This window comes from Lonchura striata, chromosome 20, assembly GCF_046129695.1.
Source record: "Lonchura striata isolate bLonStr1 chromosome 20, bLonStr1.mat, whole genome shotgun sequence".
Taxonomy (NCBI): Eukaryota; Metazoa; Chordata; class Aves; order Passeriformes; family Estrildidae; genus Lonchura; species Lonchura striata.
In genome coordinates, this window is record NC_134622.1 from 8896113 (window position 1) to 8913647 (window position 17535).

The 17535-nt window shown below is 39.5% G+C and overlaps 1 protein-coding gene across 1 annotated transcript in view; it reads right to left on the reverse strand.

Annotated features, from left to right (window-relative positions):
- Window positions 1-17535, reverse strand: part of TEX14 (testis expressed 14, intercellular bridge forming factor) — a 32999-nt gene that overhangs the window by 8860 nt on the left and 6604 nt on the right. The window contains exons 4-21 of the mRNA XM_077787558.1: window positions 17045-17181; window positions 15386-15473; window positions 14382-14512; window positions 13078-13191; window positions 11622-11745; window positions 10923-11101; window positions 10194-10345; window positions 9286-9476; window positions 8967-9117; window positions 7357-8306; window positions 6645-6748; window positions 5553-5632; window positions 4700-4948; window positions 4011-4111; window positions 3574-3687; window positions 3128-3218; window positions 2315-2405; window positions 977-1039 (exon numbers count right to left, since the gene is read on the reverse strand). Of these exons, the coding sequence (XP_077643684.1) occupies window positions 977-1039; window positions 2315-2405; window positions 3128-3218; window positions 3574-3687; window positions 4011-4111; window positions 4700-4948; window positions 5553-5632; window positions 6645-6748; window positions 7357-8306; window positions 8967-9117; window positions 9286-9476; window positions 10194-10345; window positions 10923-11101; window positions 11622-11745; window positions 13078-13191; window positions 14382-14512; window positions 15386-15473; window positions 17045-17181 (3110 nt within the window). The remainder of the gene's footprint in view (window positions 1-976; window positions 1040-2314; window positions 2406-3127; window positions 3219-3573; window positions 3688-4010; window positions 4112-4699; window positions 4949-5552; window positions 5633-6644; window positions 6749-7356; window positions 8307-8966; window positions 9118-9285; window positions 9477-10193; window positions 10346-10922; window positions 11102-11621; window positions 11746-13077; window positions 13192-14381; window positions 14513-15385; window positions 15474-17044; window positions 17182-17535) is intronic.

Below are 17535 nucleotides of genomic sequence, written 5' to 3' on the forward strand. Positions count from 1 at the left end.
AGTTAGAATAGCCACTTCTTGCACCTGTGAATCAGCAGATCTTGACATTTGAATCAGGGGTCTTGAAATTTTAATTTTCGTGCAGTTTTATTTAGCTGACTGGAATGGAGGGAGATGTTCCCTTTGAAACTTCCCACAGGAATCTTGGGAGGCCCAAAATCACCATCCTCAGGAAAGTTGCAGAGGCAGAAAAGGTTAATTATTTGCTTCCCTTTCCAGGATTTTTTTTAAATCACCCTCCTATAAAACCAGCTCAGGAAGCTGCTTCCAGAAAGGGCAGGAACTCCAAATGTGAACCAAAAGGTAGAAAAAATTCCCCAAAACCAAGGGAAAACCTCGAGGGTTAGGAAAAATTAACGAGCCATTCATTAAGACTAAATGTAGGCCTTGGGAGCATTTAAAAGTATAATTCTGATAAACTGAGACTGCTGAAGGCACTGACACAAGTGAAAAAAATGAAATCCAAATTGATCAAATTTTGGGGAGATACACCCTGGATTCTATCATCCTCAGACACCTCCTGTAAATCAGTAATTTGATGCAAATCTCCATTAGCTGTAAATATAAATTAACTTCATTAGTTTAATCACAAACATACTCTGCTAATTTCCCCCCCCCCCCCCCCGAAAATCACAGGACTATTTCTGGAATAAAATTTATTTGGCTCCACACAACCCATTTGCTCTTTAAAGTGATTTTATTTCCCTGTGCCATATGGAGAGAAGAAACGAGGAATCCTCACACTTTAATGGGAAGAAGCACACCCAGATGAACACCAAGTTAATTACTTCAGAATATGAAAATATTTCCAGCTAAGGACAACTCTTTTTTTTACACCAATCTCACAACTTTTCACAGGAAAACACACTGGGGGAGTTTTCTCTTGGGCTGTCCCATCTCCCTGTCTTGCACCAACACGAAATTTTGGAGTTAATGACCAATTTGCTGGAGTTTTGCTATAAAATGTGGCTCTTACACATCTTTTTCTTGGCATTCTTCCTGTGGCTCCCACAGCATCGCTTCTCGTGCAGCATCCAGACTGAAATGAGGGAGGAAAGGTCATGTTCACCCTCAGAAAATGATGGAAATAGAAGGATTTGGTTTCCTTTCTCTCAGGAAGTTTAAGCACTCAGAGGCAGACTGCAGCTCAGAAACACTTTTTGCTTAAAACCTTAGAAAGTGGGGACTGGTAGGAGAAAAATGTCATTTTTAACACATTAAGGATTCATTAAAACTTCCAACTGACATTTGCGGCTTCAGAACAAAAAGTGAAATTAAGAAAATTAAGTGAAATTAATAAAAATTAGGTTGAAATTAATAAAATTAAATACAAGAACTCAAAACCTAGGTAGGAATACAAACCACTCCATCATCCCTTGATCTGCCTCAGATTGTGACAAGCCCACTCAAGGTCAAAGAGGATTAGGCAGATGCTCAGAGAGCAACATTCCCTCTGCCCTGCTGCCAAAAGTGAAGGGAGCAACCAAAACCATGCTTTTTTTACCCTAAAGCCAAGTGATTTCCACTGCTGGTGCCTCCCTTTGGCCCAGGGAACTCAGCTCCTGGGTGGGGAGGAGCCCTGACAGTCACAGCCAACTTCTCCCCACGCTGACAAAAAATTGACAGGAAAACATAAAATATAAAACACAAAACATAAAATATAAATATATAAAATTATAAAAATAAAATAAAAATAAAAATAAAAATAAAAATAAAAATAAAAATAAAAATAAAAATAAAAATAAAATATAAAATATAAAATTAACAGGACAAAAAAAACCCCTCCTGTTTTTCAGGAGCCAGCCAAACCTCCAAGATTTCAGAGACTGCCAAAGTTGATGTTTCCCCCAGGCAAAATCCAGTGAACGTTCCTGCACTGGGCTGATCCCACGGGACTGGGAAAGGCAGGATCGTCCTGGCACTTCAGCTCCACAACCAAAATTAAAGCAGACGACTGAAGCTTTAATTTGAATTATCTCTGCTCTGTTTCAGGCTGTGGTTTATCAGTGGAAAAGGAATTGTGATATGGACATGGCTTTTTTTTTTTCCTTTCTTTTTTTCCTGTTTTAGCTCCCTCATTAAGGCAAAAAAAAAAAAAAAAAACCACCAAACTCTGCAAATGATAAAACCCCTTGAGACCTGTGAAAATCCATTTTTGTATTTTCTTAGCAAGGAGCTGAGCTATGTAGATAATCATTAAAAACCACCACTGGCATCATATTTGAATATTAGATATATAAGCAGAATTAATGAAGAGAGCACACTTTAAAAGCTAATTTCTGCCTGAAGGAACAATGAAAATGAGTTTTTCTACCTGGCTCCAGGCATTTGGCTCAGCTGATTCACTCCCAGCTTGTTACTGCCACAGCTCTGTGGTGTTGTGCTGCAGAATAGTATTTTTCCTCCTGAATACAAATAACAAATGTTCCCTGTTACTGCCTTTTGCAAGCACAAAAGAAAACAACCCAACTCATTGAACAGGAAATTGTGACTTTATTAATTTTTTTTTTTTGTCTGAGTTCTTGTGACCTTTGTTGTTATCGAGAGACAAATGTGTTTTAAAGATGCATTTTCATAAACATGGCACAGCTGCCAGACAGGCACTGAAGCACTGGGGAATATCACAACATTTAGAAATCTGAGCTAAAAGAGACAACAGAGTAAGGAAACAATGATTCTTCCATTATTCTGCACACGCACTCTGTCAGCTCTCACTGTTTTTAAGCCCAAGATCCTCCCAGCAATGAGAATATTAATGTGTAAATACAACTCTAATTCGGTTTCCAGCACCACAGCAAGTTGCATAAAAAGATTAAACTTCGCCCCAGGGTAAAAATGAAAAGGTTTCAAACAAGTTTTTTTTTGGTTTGTCTTTTTCACTGAAACGCAGCAAGTACATGAACACTGCATCTGAAATTATTTCAGGCACTGCAGTGCCCAAACCAAAATCCTAAGTGTCCTGAACTCTCCCAAAAAAAATAATAATTTGGGAATAAGAGGAAAAAGAGATCAGTTGAGCCTGAAGAATGAAAGTCCAGCCTTGGGACAGGAGAGCTGCTGGCAAAAATCCCAACGCAACGACTCCGTGTCCCTGACTCAGAAGTGCTTCAAGGAAAAGGACATTTACCTGGAGCCTGAATTCCTGATGCTACATCTCCAGGTAATTTCTGCAAAAATCCTGCACAAACAGCTTCTGCTCTGCCCTCAGCGTTTGAGGTCTGAAAAGGGGAAAAAGAGAAATTAATTCCATTTTTAACAGAGCAGCTGCAAAGGGCAGGACAACCCTCCCAGGATGATGTTCCCAATAATGGGAATGGAGAAACTTCAGGAGCTCATCAGCAAACAGCCCAGACTGGATGTAGCAGTAAAATAGGAAAGTTTTGTGTCTTCCAGAAAATAATGAAGATTAATTTGCTTACTCTTACTGAAATCTTTATTTGGAGGTACTATTTTGAAAGTAAAGAATAATAATGGGGAAACAATCTCCCATTTTCCATATCTCTCTTCAAATCAAATGGGAGCACAATTAAACCACATGTTGTGTAACTTATGTCCAAAAATTGTTATTTTTACCTCTGGTTCTGACCTTCCCTCAAGAGCAGGAGGAAGGAAATAATCAGGAGTGAAGAATTCTTCAGTCACATCAGGAGGTGAATTAAGGGAACAATGTAATTCCCTTGAATGTCCCTGTGAAAGACATCATCACCTGAGATGATCCCACCCTCTATTAATAAAAAAAAATACATATTCCAGCCAATAAAAACCGCTGAAATTCTGAAATTCTATTTAATTGTTCACTGACTTTCAACCCAATTCCTGCTGCTTGCATTACCTTGGTGGTTTTTAAAACAAAATAACAAAACAAAACAAAAAAAAAAAAAAAAAAAAAAAAAAAAAAAAAGATGAAGGAGGAGGGGAATTGTTACTCAGATCAGCTCAGGATGCAACACCAGGCTAAACTTTTCCATGATAAGTAGCTGCCACTAAATTCCCTGGATTTCTGTACATACTCTAGAGAGATTCTCAGTTTGCTGAGGAAGGACTGAACTCTTAGGAATGGATATTCCAGACTCTGCTTGCTCATCTGGTGCTGGGGACTGGCAGCTCCTCCCTAGGATGTCAGAATGGAACAAAATTATTAACTAAAAATAAAATTTAAAAAAAAATAGAGATGTGAAGTGAGTGATCTGAGGCACTGCTGGAATATCAATGAGAGCAGACAGTGACACTAATTGTCTGCCAGGAACACGGAGAAATAATGACATTTAAATGCTCACCTCGTTAATTAATCTAAGCAGGGGAACCTTGCCCTGTTCCTCTGTAGAGAACTTTTTCAAAAGCTTTACCCACTGAGCTGCTGCAGAAAAGGCAGCTGTGTGGTGAGACTGGAAGAAATAAAAGTGTGATAGCACTCCCAAGGGTCTGAAAGCTTTGGGTTTCTCATGCTGATAACAATAATCAGTGATGATGAAGGTCTCCAAGCTCATTCCCTCCACCTATTAACACCTAATACTCATCTCTATTTATGCCCATCAAGAGTGACTGACTTGCTCTGAGGGCAAAGCTCTGGAAGATAAAATGGACAACACTTGTTTAAAAAAAAAAAAAAAATTAAAATAAAAAAAGCACAGAAGCCGGAATCTGATTGGAAATGGAAGGAGACAAAAAGAGAACAGAGCATTTTCTTCCTCAGCCTCACCTGTGGAAGGCCTGAGTGCAGGCTCCAGGTCACTGTCCCCAGAGTCAGTTCTGTCCTCCTCCCAGGGCTCACCTGGCTGCCACCCACACCTCTGCTGCTCCTGGATTTTTGGGGCTCTGCCAGGGACAGGCTGGGGGGGTTCCCTGACACTTTCTGCTTCACTTTCAGACGTGCATTCAGTGGCAGGGTAGGGACAGCTGAGCCCCAGCCGACCTGAGGCCACTCTCCTGGCCATTTGCTTGACTTCAGCTACGCAAAAAGAACAGAATTAAACAAAATTACCACTTCACGCCTGAAAGAAGAGATTTTCCAGAGATCACTTGAGCTAACAAGGATCTGGGCCTTCAAAGCAGCCCCTGTGTTTCACTGTGCCTGCAGACTTGGAAATGCTGAGGTTACAACTGGCAGCACCATGAAAAGAGCTAAACACTTTCTTTTCTTTCAAATAAAGCTCAAAACCTGCATAAATTGTCATGGACAGGTCTCTCCAGGAGCAGGTTTTGTTAGTTTGGTTCTCTATTATCCATGCCCGTGCTGCCATCCACTGGGCACTGCCATCCCTGCCATTCCTGATCCACACCCTGCCCAAAACCGGGAAAAAATCCCTTCAGCTCCAGCAGCCAAACCACCTCAACGTGCCTGGGATTATTTTATGCCCAGAATGTGCAAGACACAAGATCCCCCTCACTTGGGCTCCATCCAAAAACAGCCTCACAGAGCTGCAGCAATTAAGGCACAGGGACCTCTCCTTGTGTGCTGAGTTTAATGCACTGCAGCAAGATTTCTGATATTAATGCTGATTTAACACTGATTTAACACTGATTTAACACTGATTTAACACTGATTTACTCACTCCTCCATCCCGACTGCATCACCCTCCTCTTCTCACTGCTTTTTTTGCTGCAGAATTCAGCCCTTGGTTTTGAATGGCACCTGCAATAAATGATTATGAAATGCACAAACTATTTTAGAGCCCGAGCATATTGTGTCAAGTATTCCCCAGCCAGGAAAAGGCTCCAAGTTGTTTTAACATTAATTAGAGCACGTGTGCTCTCAGCCTTTTAACAACCCAGCAGAACCAGCAGATTGAGCTGCCAGGAGCTTGGAGAGCACTGATTTTTTATTATTTTATTATTGAATTACTTTAATAATTTAATTTTTTTATTATTATTATTATTTAGGTCTATTCTAGATTAACCAGACAAGATGTACATTCAACTCTGCATCTCAGAGCTGTCAGCTGCCTTCAGATGCTGCAGCTCCAAAAACACACCATGGGTGATGTAGGGATTGTTTTATTGAGGTGATCACAATTTCAGACCTGGACAATGATTCTCTCACCAGAGTTCACTCCCTGACCTTCACTGACCATGAAATATTTCTGTTCTAACCTTTGCCAACAGGTCTTTCTGATCCAAATGGATCATGGATTAATTTTAAAACTGCAGCAGTTTTTTTGATTTGACCAAACACTGAAAGAAGTGTCTGTCTCCCTCTTTTCCAACACGAATCTGCACAAGTTTTGCCAGGTCATTTCAATATGTGCTTTCCATTCCTGCTTAAAAACACAAAGAGATGACATTAAAAAGTATTTCTGCTGGGAACTGATGGAGGCTGTGCCCAGAGAGGAGAACCTTTATTCATACCTTCCCTGATTGCTCTCCTTTTGGAGAGTTTTGGAGTTTTTGGAGTTTTGGACCACTGACCTCCATCCCAGAGGCATGTGAAATCATTTTTAACAGCACTCCTTAACACAAAGTGCCCTGTCACAGCAGCTCTGCAGCTGACAGTGACTCACAGCAGGCTCCTCTCTGCACAGATGGCTTTTGCCTTACTGAGGAACATTTAACGCCAGCCTTGATCCTGATGTGCCTCCTCTGACAGCGACTCTGCTCCAGATGAACCTGTCAGAATTAACTCTTCTATGAATAAGATCAAAACTCACCACTTCTCCTCTTCCCTTCCTGCTGCAGGCTGTGAATCAGCTCCTCTCTGACACTGCAAGCTCAACTCCTCCTGGCATCTTGCAGACACGTGTGGGAGGAGATGCTGAAAGGAACCCAAGCCATGATTCAGCACGCCCTGGGCACCCTGCTAATTGCTGCCTGAGCACAGGACAGCACAAACTTTATTCCCCGAGTTTTATTTTTCCCTGCTCAGGAAAAAGGATGACAACTCTGCCTAAACTCTGCCCTGAATTTATAGCAGGTTTTGGTAGTTTGCATGCAGCTGTCAGGGGGATGAGTGGACCTGAATGACTCAAGATTAACCTCACAGGAGAGATGTAATCAAATTTCTCTCTTTCTCTTTGGTTCATGTATTTAATAATTAAAGTGATCCAGAAGCCCTCCCCAAGAACAGCTCAGGCCTCAACACAAACAGAAACATTTATCCACTGGCCTTTTCCTCGAGATTCCCATCTCCATTTCAATGCAGGATTTGGATTTTAACCCCACCCTGAGCCACTGGATCAGTATTGTCCTGGCAGGACTGGAAAGAAAGAGGAAATAATTCAATTGCACTGCTGAGCTGTCTTCATTCTTGTATATAATGCACATTTTAAAGGACAGATTCATCCCTCCTCTTGGACACCACCCATCCCTGCATCTCTTTGCCTGTTAAGGAACACAGAAATGATAACCTGCTCAACACTTTACCTCCTGGGTTAGGCTCACTTCATCATCCAGCCCTTGGCCCACGCTGCAGCCCGGATCACGATGGGTGGTTGCAATTTCTCTCTTCCACTTCTCATTCTGAATTGCCTCTCTTTCCTTGGCTGTCTTGGGAACAGCCTGGAAGCTGTCTCTGCCTGGTGCCTGACACGTTATTGGAGGTGGAATGTAGTCCCTGGATGGTGGAGCCACAGCCTGGTGTAAAATAACATCACCTCCAGAAAAAGCCTTCTTGGTGTTTTGGGAAGGAGCATCACACCCTTCCCAGTGTCTTCCCTGAGAACTTTCCTTAGGAAGCAGATTCATCCTGACTTCCTGGAGCAGCCTCTTCTGCTTTGCCATGGCCTTCAGCCTGTCCAGCTTCTCCTCAGTCCTGCTCAGGGACTGCCCTGCCTGCTGCAGCATGCTCTGCATGATCTTGAGGTTCAGGACGCATTTGCTGATGTGCTGCTCGCTCTGGGAGGAGCTGCTCAGCCTCCTGCAGGGATCTCCTCTCCTCTGGGACAGCCCCGAGGCTTCTCTCACCCCCTCCTCTTCTTCCTCCTCCTCCTCTTCTTCCAGCTCTTCCTCCTCCTCCTCTCCTGTGAACCCCATGCTGGACCCTGAGGATTCTCCTTCCTCCTCGCCCTCCCACGGGCTCTGATCTTCCTTTTGCTGCTTTTCTGCATCCTTCAGAGCCTGGCCAGACCCAGGTCCTCCTTCCAGGAACTCTTGGAGACCTTCTGGGTAACTGGCCAGGATTTCATTCATTTCAAAGCTGCACAGGCTCCCATCCACTTCACTCTCACTGGAGGGAGAAGCTCCTGGCTGGAGTTCAGAGGAGGCTTCCAGGCTTCTGTCCTGCACAGGGGGCTCTGCACTGGCTGCTGCCTCCTGCACCACCACAGCCTTGCTCTCCCTGGGGAGAACAGAGTCCTGGGGGGCAGAAAAGCCACCTGAAAAATTCCATTTGAAACGTTAAATCATTTGTTTAACGATGACATGGATGTTAAGGATTCCAAGGGGTCAGTGATTGGGTTAGAAAAGAAAATAATTTAAGTGTCACTTCTTAATTAGGTAGTTTAGTTTTTGATTAGACTTAAAAAGACCTTACAACATGAAGTTGTTAGCCATTTTTGTACTGCTTTTCATACATGCAGAGTCTAGTACAGACAGTATACTAAAGTTTTGATAAGATAACAATAAAAAAAACCTAAAGACCCAAAAAATCCAATACATCTCTCATTCCTAACACAAAACTACTCCAAAAGAGTCTCCCCTACCAAAAGAACCCCCAAAAAGTTACCCAGCTTAGAACCCACAAGCTCACACTCCAGCAACCCAGCACCTGTGCTGCATTTGCACTCTGAGGAGAGAATTTTGGAAATTTAGGAATTCCACGAGCAGCATTTGACACCTCTGCTGAAAACTGGGCCTGAACAAAACAGATTCTGAGTCTACATGAACAATGAAGTGGAAGCTAAAATCCAAAGCCAACTGCTTCCTATCCTCAACCTACATCACAAAATCTGTGAGTGATTGTATGATTTTACTATTTTAATGATTTCTGACAGACTGAGGAACACAGGAAGGACATCTTGCTCCAAGAAACTCACCAGCCTTGCTTTTCTCTTCTTCCTGGAATTCCACTGTTCTCTTCTGGAAGCTAAAAGCTGATGCCCAGCAGATGTTCACATCTGCAAGAACAGCAGATCTCTGTGCTTTGGGCATTCCACCAGAGTGGCCACTTTCAGATTTAACCAAGTCCTGGAAAAGAAAAGAAAACAAAAAAAAGAATAAAATACAATTTGTCAGTTCTGTGTCCCTGCCTGCTCTTCTGAGGGGATCCAGCTCCCTGAGCAGAACACCGAGTGCTGGATCACTTCCTCTAGATTTAAACAGCATATCCATCAAAATCAGAATGCTGGAAATCACCTTCAGGTCGTTTTTCAGGATATATTGAATATCCTGAAGCTTCATGGAACGGTTCCTCGGCTTGGGCTCCAGGCCTGACTTGACAACATCATAATAGAGCAGGGGGAGCCTGACATCTGCTTCCAGCTGCTCCCCTGAAAGGATGAGCTGCTTAACAGCTGAGTCTTCCACACCTTTCCAGGGAAGGCTCTCTGCAAGACACAAGTACAGATTTTATGCCCCCACCTGCACATTAATGCTAATATAAAAAAAAAAAATTACATCGTTCCCCGATGTAACAAAAATTTTTGCAATGTGATAAAATAAAATGTTATAAAATAAAAAATTTTTTAAATCACATTATTCCCTGTCCATTCCCTGTTTTACAAATAAAAACAAGCACTGGCAGCTCCTCCCTGTTTCCAACAGTGGATGCTTTCAAGGGAGCTGACAGAAATATCTAGAGGAGAGTGACACTGCAAACAACCCTGCTCTGGATTCTTCACTGGGATTAATTTTTAGGGTAATTGTTGATCCCATTTCATTGTCAGAATAGTCAAAGTGAATGCAGAACAGACATTATCTGTAATAACAGCTACAATACATGACAAAAACAGAGTTACATTAACTTATCTCTAACTTATCACAGAGATCAAAAACATAAAAGCTGCACAAGCTTGTTTTGAACACTGAAAAGACTTAATTGAATGTTTTGCTGTGCTGGTAGGAAGAAGAAAAACAAACAGCAGAAAACCACTTTATTTCCAAATGTATTTCTCCAACACCCACCATTAATTTCATCCCTTAGCCACACAATTTTAATTTTCTGATCACATTTTACACGAGTTCCCAATAATCATTGTTAGTGTCAGTAATATTTGGGGTTTTTTGCCTGGTTTATGTTTCCCAGCCCAAATCTGTGCACTCACCTGTCAGGGCCTCCTGCAGCACTGCACAGAAGCTGAAAACATCAGATTTGACTGTTCCAGGTTTCCCCAGGATTATTTCAGGGGAGCTCCAGCGGAACAGCTGGGCTGGGACAGGAATTCGGGTCAGGTCACTGTGCACTCCACTGTCCTTGCTGCAAAAAGGGGGAAAAACTGGAAATCAGGACATACAGCACTAAAACTGTAAATCAATACAGCATACAGCACAAAAACTGGAAATCAGGACATACAGCACAAAAACTATAAACAAGGACATACAGCACAAAAACTACATCAGGACATACAGCACACTCATCTACAAGGTTCATATTTAGGAATTAAACACCTGAGTGTGCTACAGCTTTTAGTTTAATTCATAAAAGGTTCAGGGCATGTCTGCAAATAGAAACGTGCAGTAAAGCCTGGGGAAACCAACAACTCCTTGAATGACTTTACAACAAAAACAACTAAAAAAATGCTGAACTGTTCCCAACAGGAGCTTTCCAAACAACCATGGATTACACACAGGAAGCCTGTCAAAAATAATTGCATTTTCCACTGTGTCTAGGGGATAATTTCAGTAATAATTCACTGAGATGACAAGAAATCCTCTTTACCCTCTTGCCGATTTTTTGTTCTCAGTGCCGAAGCGAGTAACGGAGTTGCAGCAGTCTAAGGAGAGGTGCTGGATGCTGCAGCCCCGTTTGAGAGCAGCCCCGGGGAGGGTCTCACCTCTGGATCATGTACTCCAGGTTGCAGAGCTTGGCCTCCCCCGAGGACACAATCTGGATGGCAAAGGAGGAGAGGGAGCGGTGGATGAAGCCCCGGGAGTGCAGGAAGCGCAGCGCCTCGAGGACCTGCAGCAGCACGTGCACGATGGTCTCTGTCTGCAGCACTGGGAACTCTGCACGCTGGAAAAGAGGCATGTTAGTTATATTATATTATATTATATTATATTATATTATATTATATTATATTATATTATATTATATTAATTATATTATATTATAATATTATATTATATTATATTATATTATATTATATTATATTATATTATATTATATTATATTATATTATATTATATTATATTATATTATATTATATATATGTTATAGGTATATTGTATATATGTGATATATAGTATATATACTATATATATACTATATTATATATATACTATATTATATATATACATGATACATAGTATATATAGTATATACTATATATACTTATAAATTATATATACTATGTACATATATCATATACTATATATAATATAGAAGGTATATAGTATACACTAAACTATATATACCATATATACACTATATATACCATATACATATACAGACTGAGGCTTTTGTCTTCCTGAGGGAAGATGTTAGTCACTAAACTTGTGTTAATTATCATTTAAAATGGAAGCATTGCAGTTACCCTCTCATGGAGGATGCTGTAGAGAGAGCCGAAGTGAACCCTCTCATAGACCAGACGAGTTTTCTCCAGGTCCCAGGACAGACAAACAGACATCAGCTGCAGCAAGTGAGGGTGGTGGAGCTTGCTGCAGAGGGAGAGGGAAAAAATCAAATTTTCAAGGCCATTCTGAGCTGAGGAGAAGAAAAGTTCTTTAATAAAAGCATCTACATAGAGTCATATCCTGGGATTCTGGGTGTTCCTGAAGGCTGAGGAAAATCCCATTCCCATGAGATCCATCCCATTCCCATGAGATCCATCCCATTCCCCTGAGAGAGATCAATCCCATTCCCCTGAGATAAATCCCATTCCCCTGGGATCGGTAAATCCCATTCCCATGAGATAGATCAATCCCATTCCCCTGAGGTAAATCCCATTCCCCTGAGGGAAAAAATCCCATTCCCCTGAGATAGATCAATCCCATTCCCCTGGGACAGGTAAATCCCATTCCCCTGAGGAAAAAAATCCCGTTCCCCTGAGATAGGTAAATCCCACTCCCCTGGGATCCATCCCATCCCCCTGAGATAAATCCCATTCCCCTGAGGAAAATCCCATTTCCATGAGGTAAATCCCATTCCCCTGAGGTAAATCCCATTCCCCTGAGATAAATCCCATTCCCCTGGGATAGGTAAATCCCATTCCCCTGGGACAGGTAAATCCCATTCCCCTGAGGAAAAAAATCCCGTTCCCCTGAGATAGGTAAATCCCACTCCCCTGGGATCCATCCCATTCCCCTGAGATAAACCCATTCCCCTGAGATAAATCCCACTCCCCTGAGGTAAATCCCATTCCCATGAGATAAATCCCATTCCCCCGAGGTCAATCCCATTCCCATGAGGTAAATCCCATTCCCATGAGGTAAATCCCATTCCCATGAGGTAAATCCCATTCCCATGAGGTAAATCCCATTTCCCTGAGGTCAATCCCATTCCCATGAGGTAAATCCCATTCCCATGAGATAACTCCCATTCCCCCGAGGTCAATCCCATTCCCATGAGGTCAATCCCATTCCCATGAGGTCAATCCCATTCCCATGAGGTCAATCCCATTCCCATGAGGTCAATCCCATTCCCCCGAGGTCAATCCCATTCCCCCGAGGTAAATCCCATTCCCCCGAGGTCAATCCCATTCCCCTGAGGTAAATCCCATTCCCATGAGGTAAATACCATTTCCATGAGGTAAATCCCATTCCCCTGAGGAAAATCCCATTCCCATGAGGTAAATACCATTTCCATGAGGTAAATCCCACTCCCATGAGGTAAATCCCATTCCCCTGAGGAAAATCCCATTCCCATGAGGTAAATCCCATTTCCATGAGGTAAATCCCATTCCCCTGAGGAAAATCCCATTCCCCCGAGGTCAATCCCATTCCCCTGAGGTAAATCCCATTCCCATGAGGTAAATCCCACTCCTGTCCCACCTGCTGTGCTCCTGCTCTGCCAGGAGGAGATCGGCCAGGCGCAGCTTCCAGCTGTGCTGCTGGGGCTGGAAGCTCAGCTCCTTCACTGTCACCCTGCTGCCTCCCCACACCAAGCTTCAAAATAAAAAAAAAACTATTTTTAAAAATGTATTTATTTTATTCTTTTATTTTTTCCCCAGTTGCGTAGTTATTTACCAAGAATTTCGTGAGCCTTGCCAAGAAAATTCTCACCAAGGGATTTTTTGTGGTGCTCTGGTGCTGCCTCCCACTGTCAGGAATTTGAATTTTGCTCTTTTAAAAAAATTATTTATTTTATTCTTTTATTTTTTCCCCAGTTGCGTAGTTATTTACCAAGAATTTCGTGAGCCTTGCCAAGAAAATTCTCACCAAGGGTTTTTTGTGGTGCTCTGGTGCTGCCTCCCACCGTCAGGAATTTGAATTTTGCTCTTTTAAACTGAGAACGAACTCAGCCCTGCTAAAGGGAAGGTTCACTGCCCAAAATCCCACCCCTCCCACAAGGAATTCCCTTCAGCAAAGGCCATTGGTGACACAAATTGGGAGTTTTGGGGAGGTTAAATCACAAATTTGTCAATTCTCTGGCTGCCTCTGAGAGACAACCACTTGCTTAACACACAGTAATTGGACAATACCATATTTTCGTAGTCATTACCAATCATTACAAAATTCTTGTAATTTGTAATTACAATGTTTAAATTAAAATAACTGAAATATTATTTATTTTATTATATTTACGTTTGTTTTATTTATATATTTATATCAATATTAATGTTTAAATTATTTATTTAATTACAATCTTTGTAATTACAATATTTTAAGTTTTATATATAATAATATATTACAATATTTAATATATTTAATATATGTAATATATTTAATATATTTCCCCAACATTTAATTCCATTTATTTGGTCATGATTGTGTTGCAACAGACACAAACTGGGGCTAAAAACCTCTTCAATTCCATTTACTTGGTCATGATTGTGTTGCAACAGACACAAATTAGGGCTAAAAACCTCTTTAATTCAATTTATTTGGTCATGATTGTGTTGCAACAGACACAAATTAGGGCTAAAAACCTCTTGAATTCCATTTATTTGGCCATGATCTTGTTGCAACAGACACAAACTGGGGATAAAAACCTCTTGAATTCCATTTATTTGGTCATGATTGTGCTGCAACAGACACAAATTGGGGATAAAAATCTCTTGAATTCCATTTATTTGGCCATGATCTTGTTGCAACAGACACAAATTGGGGCTAAAAACCTCTTGAATTCCACTTACTTGGTCATGGTCATGTAGGGCCCCAGGTGGTAGGAAAACGCAGGTTCATCATCAGCCTGCACCACATCTTTGTCCCCAATAATTGGGAGGGAGGCCAGGTAGCCCAGGTGGCCACTGCTTGCCAGATGGAACTGAAAGAGGAAAATGCAACAATTCCCAAAATCCAGCGGCTCACCAGCAACCGAGTGCAGCAGCACCCAAAAATCACCAGGAAATGGGAAAATTCGGAGCCAAAATCTGAATTTCCCACTGAGGCTGGAAGGGGGAAAGCAGAACCCGTCCCTGGGAGCTGCCACAGGTGACACTGAACAGGAATTTCTGCTGCTCCAGCCCAAATATTTGTGCTCTTCGTGGGCTTTTCCCCATATTTTTTCAGGAGAAATAAGAATGCACTAAAGGTTAAAAAGTTAAAAATAAGGGTGCACTAAAAGTTAGAAAGTTAAAAATAAGAATGCACTAAAATTTTAAAAGTTAAAAATAAAAATGCACTAGAAGTTAAAAAGTTAAAAATAAAAATGCACTAGAAGTTTAAATTAAGAATGCACTAAAATTTTAAAAGTTAAAAATAAGAATGCACTGAAAGTTAAAAAGTTAAAAATAAAAATGCACTAGAAGTTTAAAAGTTAAGAATTCACTAGAAGTTAAAGAGTTAAAAACAAGAATGCACTAAAAGAGTTGAAAATAAGAATTCACTAAAAGTTAAAAAGTCAAAAATAAGGATGCACTAAAAGTTAAAGAGATAAAAACAAGAATGCACTAAAAGTTTAGAAGTTAAAAATAAGAATGCACTAGAAGATAGAGTTGAAAACAAGAATTCACTAAAAGTTAAATAGTTAAAAATAAGAATTCACTAAAAATTAAAATTAAGAATGCACTAAAATGTTAAAAGTTAAAAATAAGAATGCACTAAAAGGTAAAAATAGCACAGATCATTTGTTAGGAGCAGGAGATTCTGGTAAAAATGTTCTATTTTCATCAGAACATCCCTCCCCACAGCTCCTCACCTTCCCAAAGCCAAAGCTGTAAATGTTCTTGGCCACACTGGGCTGTCCTTGCAGCTTCTTCCATTTTCCCAGAGGACTCTCAGCATTTCTAAATACCAAAAGCAAAAGGAACAAAAGGAATTTATTCACTCCAAGGCTTGGAAACAGACAGAGAAGGGAAAAAAAAAATAAACAGAATTTCTGCCAGAACCCTGCATTTGACTGGGCCCACACGTATAATGTGGATGTTAAAATTCCAAATTATTGTGCAGCTCATTAAAAATTTTTAGATGCACTTTTATATTTATTTAAAGCAAAATAACCAATAAATGGATATATACACACACTGTCTATCCTGCACTGCTTTTTGTTCACAAATCTGGATTTTCCCCGACATTTATCTGACACAAAAACTCCTGAAACTGTTGGGAGCATCCCCAAAAAGATCTGCAGAGACCTTAAAAAGTCAAAAACCAAATTACTTCCTGCTACCACTTTAATGCTACTAAAACCCCATGCTTTTAATGCTGGTTCCAAGAGTTTAATTAATAAAGTTTCTCTTAATATACAATTATTTACAACTACCAAGTTTCTATTTGGAACTGTCACAACAGAAATAAAATTAATCACAGCGGACTTAAATCTGCTGTTGTCAGAAAGATAAAAGAACCTGCTAATTTTAAATTATAATATATTAAAAATAGATAAATTATATATATGAAATATATATGTAAAAGTTATCATTATGTAATATGAATATGTACTATATATTTATATTATATAATTATATAATTATGTATAAAATATAATATTATAATGATATTGTTGTTATAGAATATATAATATAAAAATTATGTAATATAAATATATAATAATAAATATACATTCGATAATATATATAATTTTATAGAAATAATACAATACTATATATACAATACTATATATACAATACTGTATGTACAATATACAATATTATATATACAATTCTAGAGATATAGTATTAATATAATAATCCTATAATATACATTAATATATTAATATATATTTTATATATTATTATGTATAATAATATACAGTATATAATATTCATATACAATACTTCATATACTATATATTATATATATAGTATATATATAGTATATATTCATATACAATACTATATATAGTATACATACAGTATATATATAGTATATATAGTATATATTCATATACAATACTATATATAGTATATATATAGTATATATATATACTATATATACTATATATACTATATATATATACTATATATACTATATATACTATATATATAGTATAAATATAGTGTATATATAGTATATATACTGTATATCTACTATATACAGTAGATATATATATTATATATAATACAATTATATATAAATATATATTTATATGTAATATATAAATATATAGTAAGTATAAATATATGTAATATATAATTGTATATATTAATTATATATATAAATTATATATAAATATATAAACATATAGAATATATTTTTATATAATATAAATATATACTATTATAGAAACTATATATTATGATACATTATTATAGAAATTATTACGATTAGCTAAAAATTACATTAAAATTATAATTATAACCTATCACTATGAATATTTCCATTTTAAACGGACAGAAGAGGAGCCCAATGTCGTTACCCTTGGAGGAGGGCAGCCAAGCCGGCGGGGCCGCCGCGCAGGGCCCTGGAGGAGGCAGCTCTCCGGAGCGGGTCGGGGGGCCGGGCGCAGAGGGCAGCCTGCATGCGCAGCGAGCAGCGCTGCAGGAACTGCAGCAGCTGCAGCAGCGGGGGAGAGCACAGAGAGAGCTTCAGACCGAGTAAAGGCAGCGCACGGCCGCAGAACTCCTGACAGGCAAGAGGGAAACGGGCACGGGGAAATCAACTGCTGGAAACGGCAGGAAAGGAGACGGCAAACAGGGACGGCACACAACACTTCACCCCCACAAAACTGCAGCTTCACCTTCGTCTCTGAGAGGAGCGTTGTGATCAGAGGGAAAAGGAGTTTTATATATTATGCATTATATATATAATATATAATATATAATATATAATATATAATATATAATATATAATATATAATATATAATATATAATATATAATATATAATATATATTATATATTATACGTTG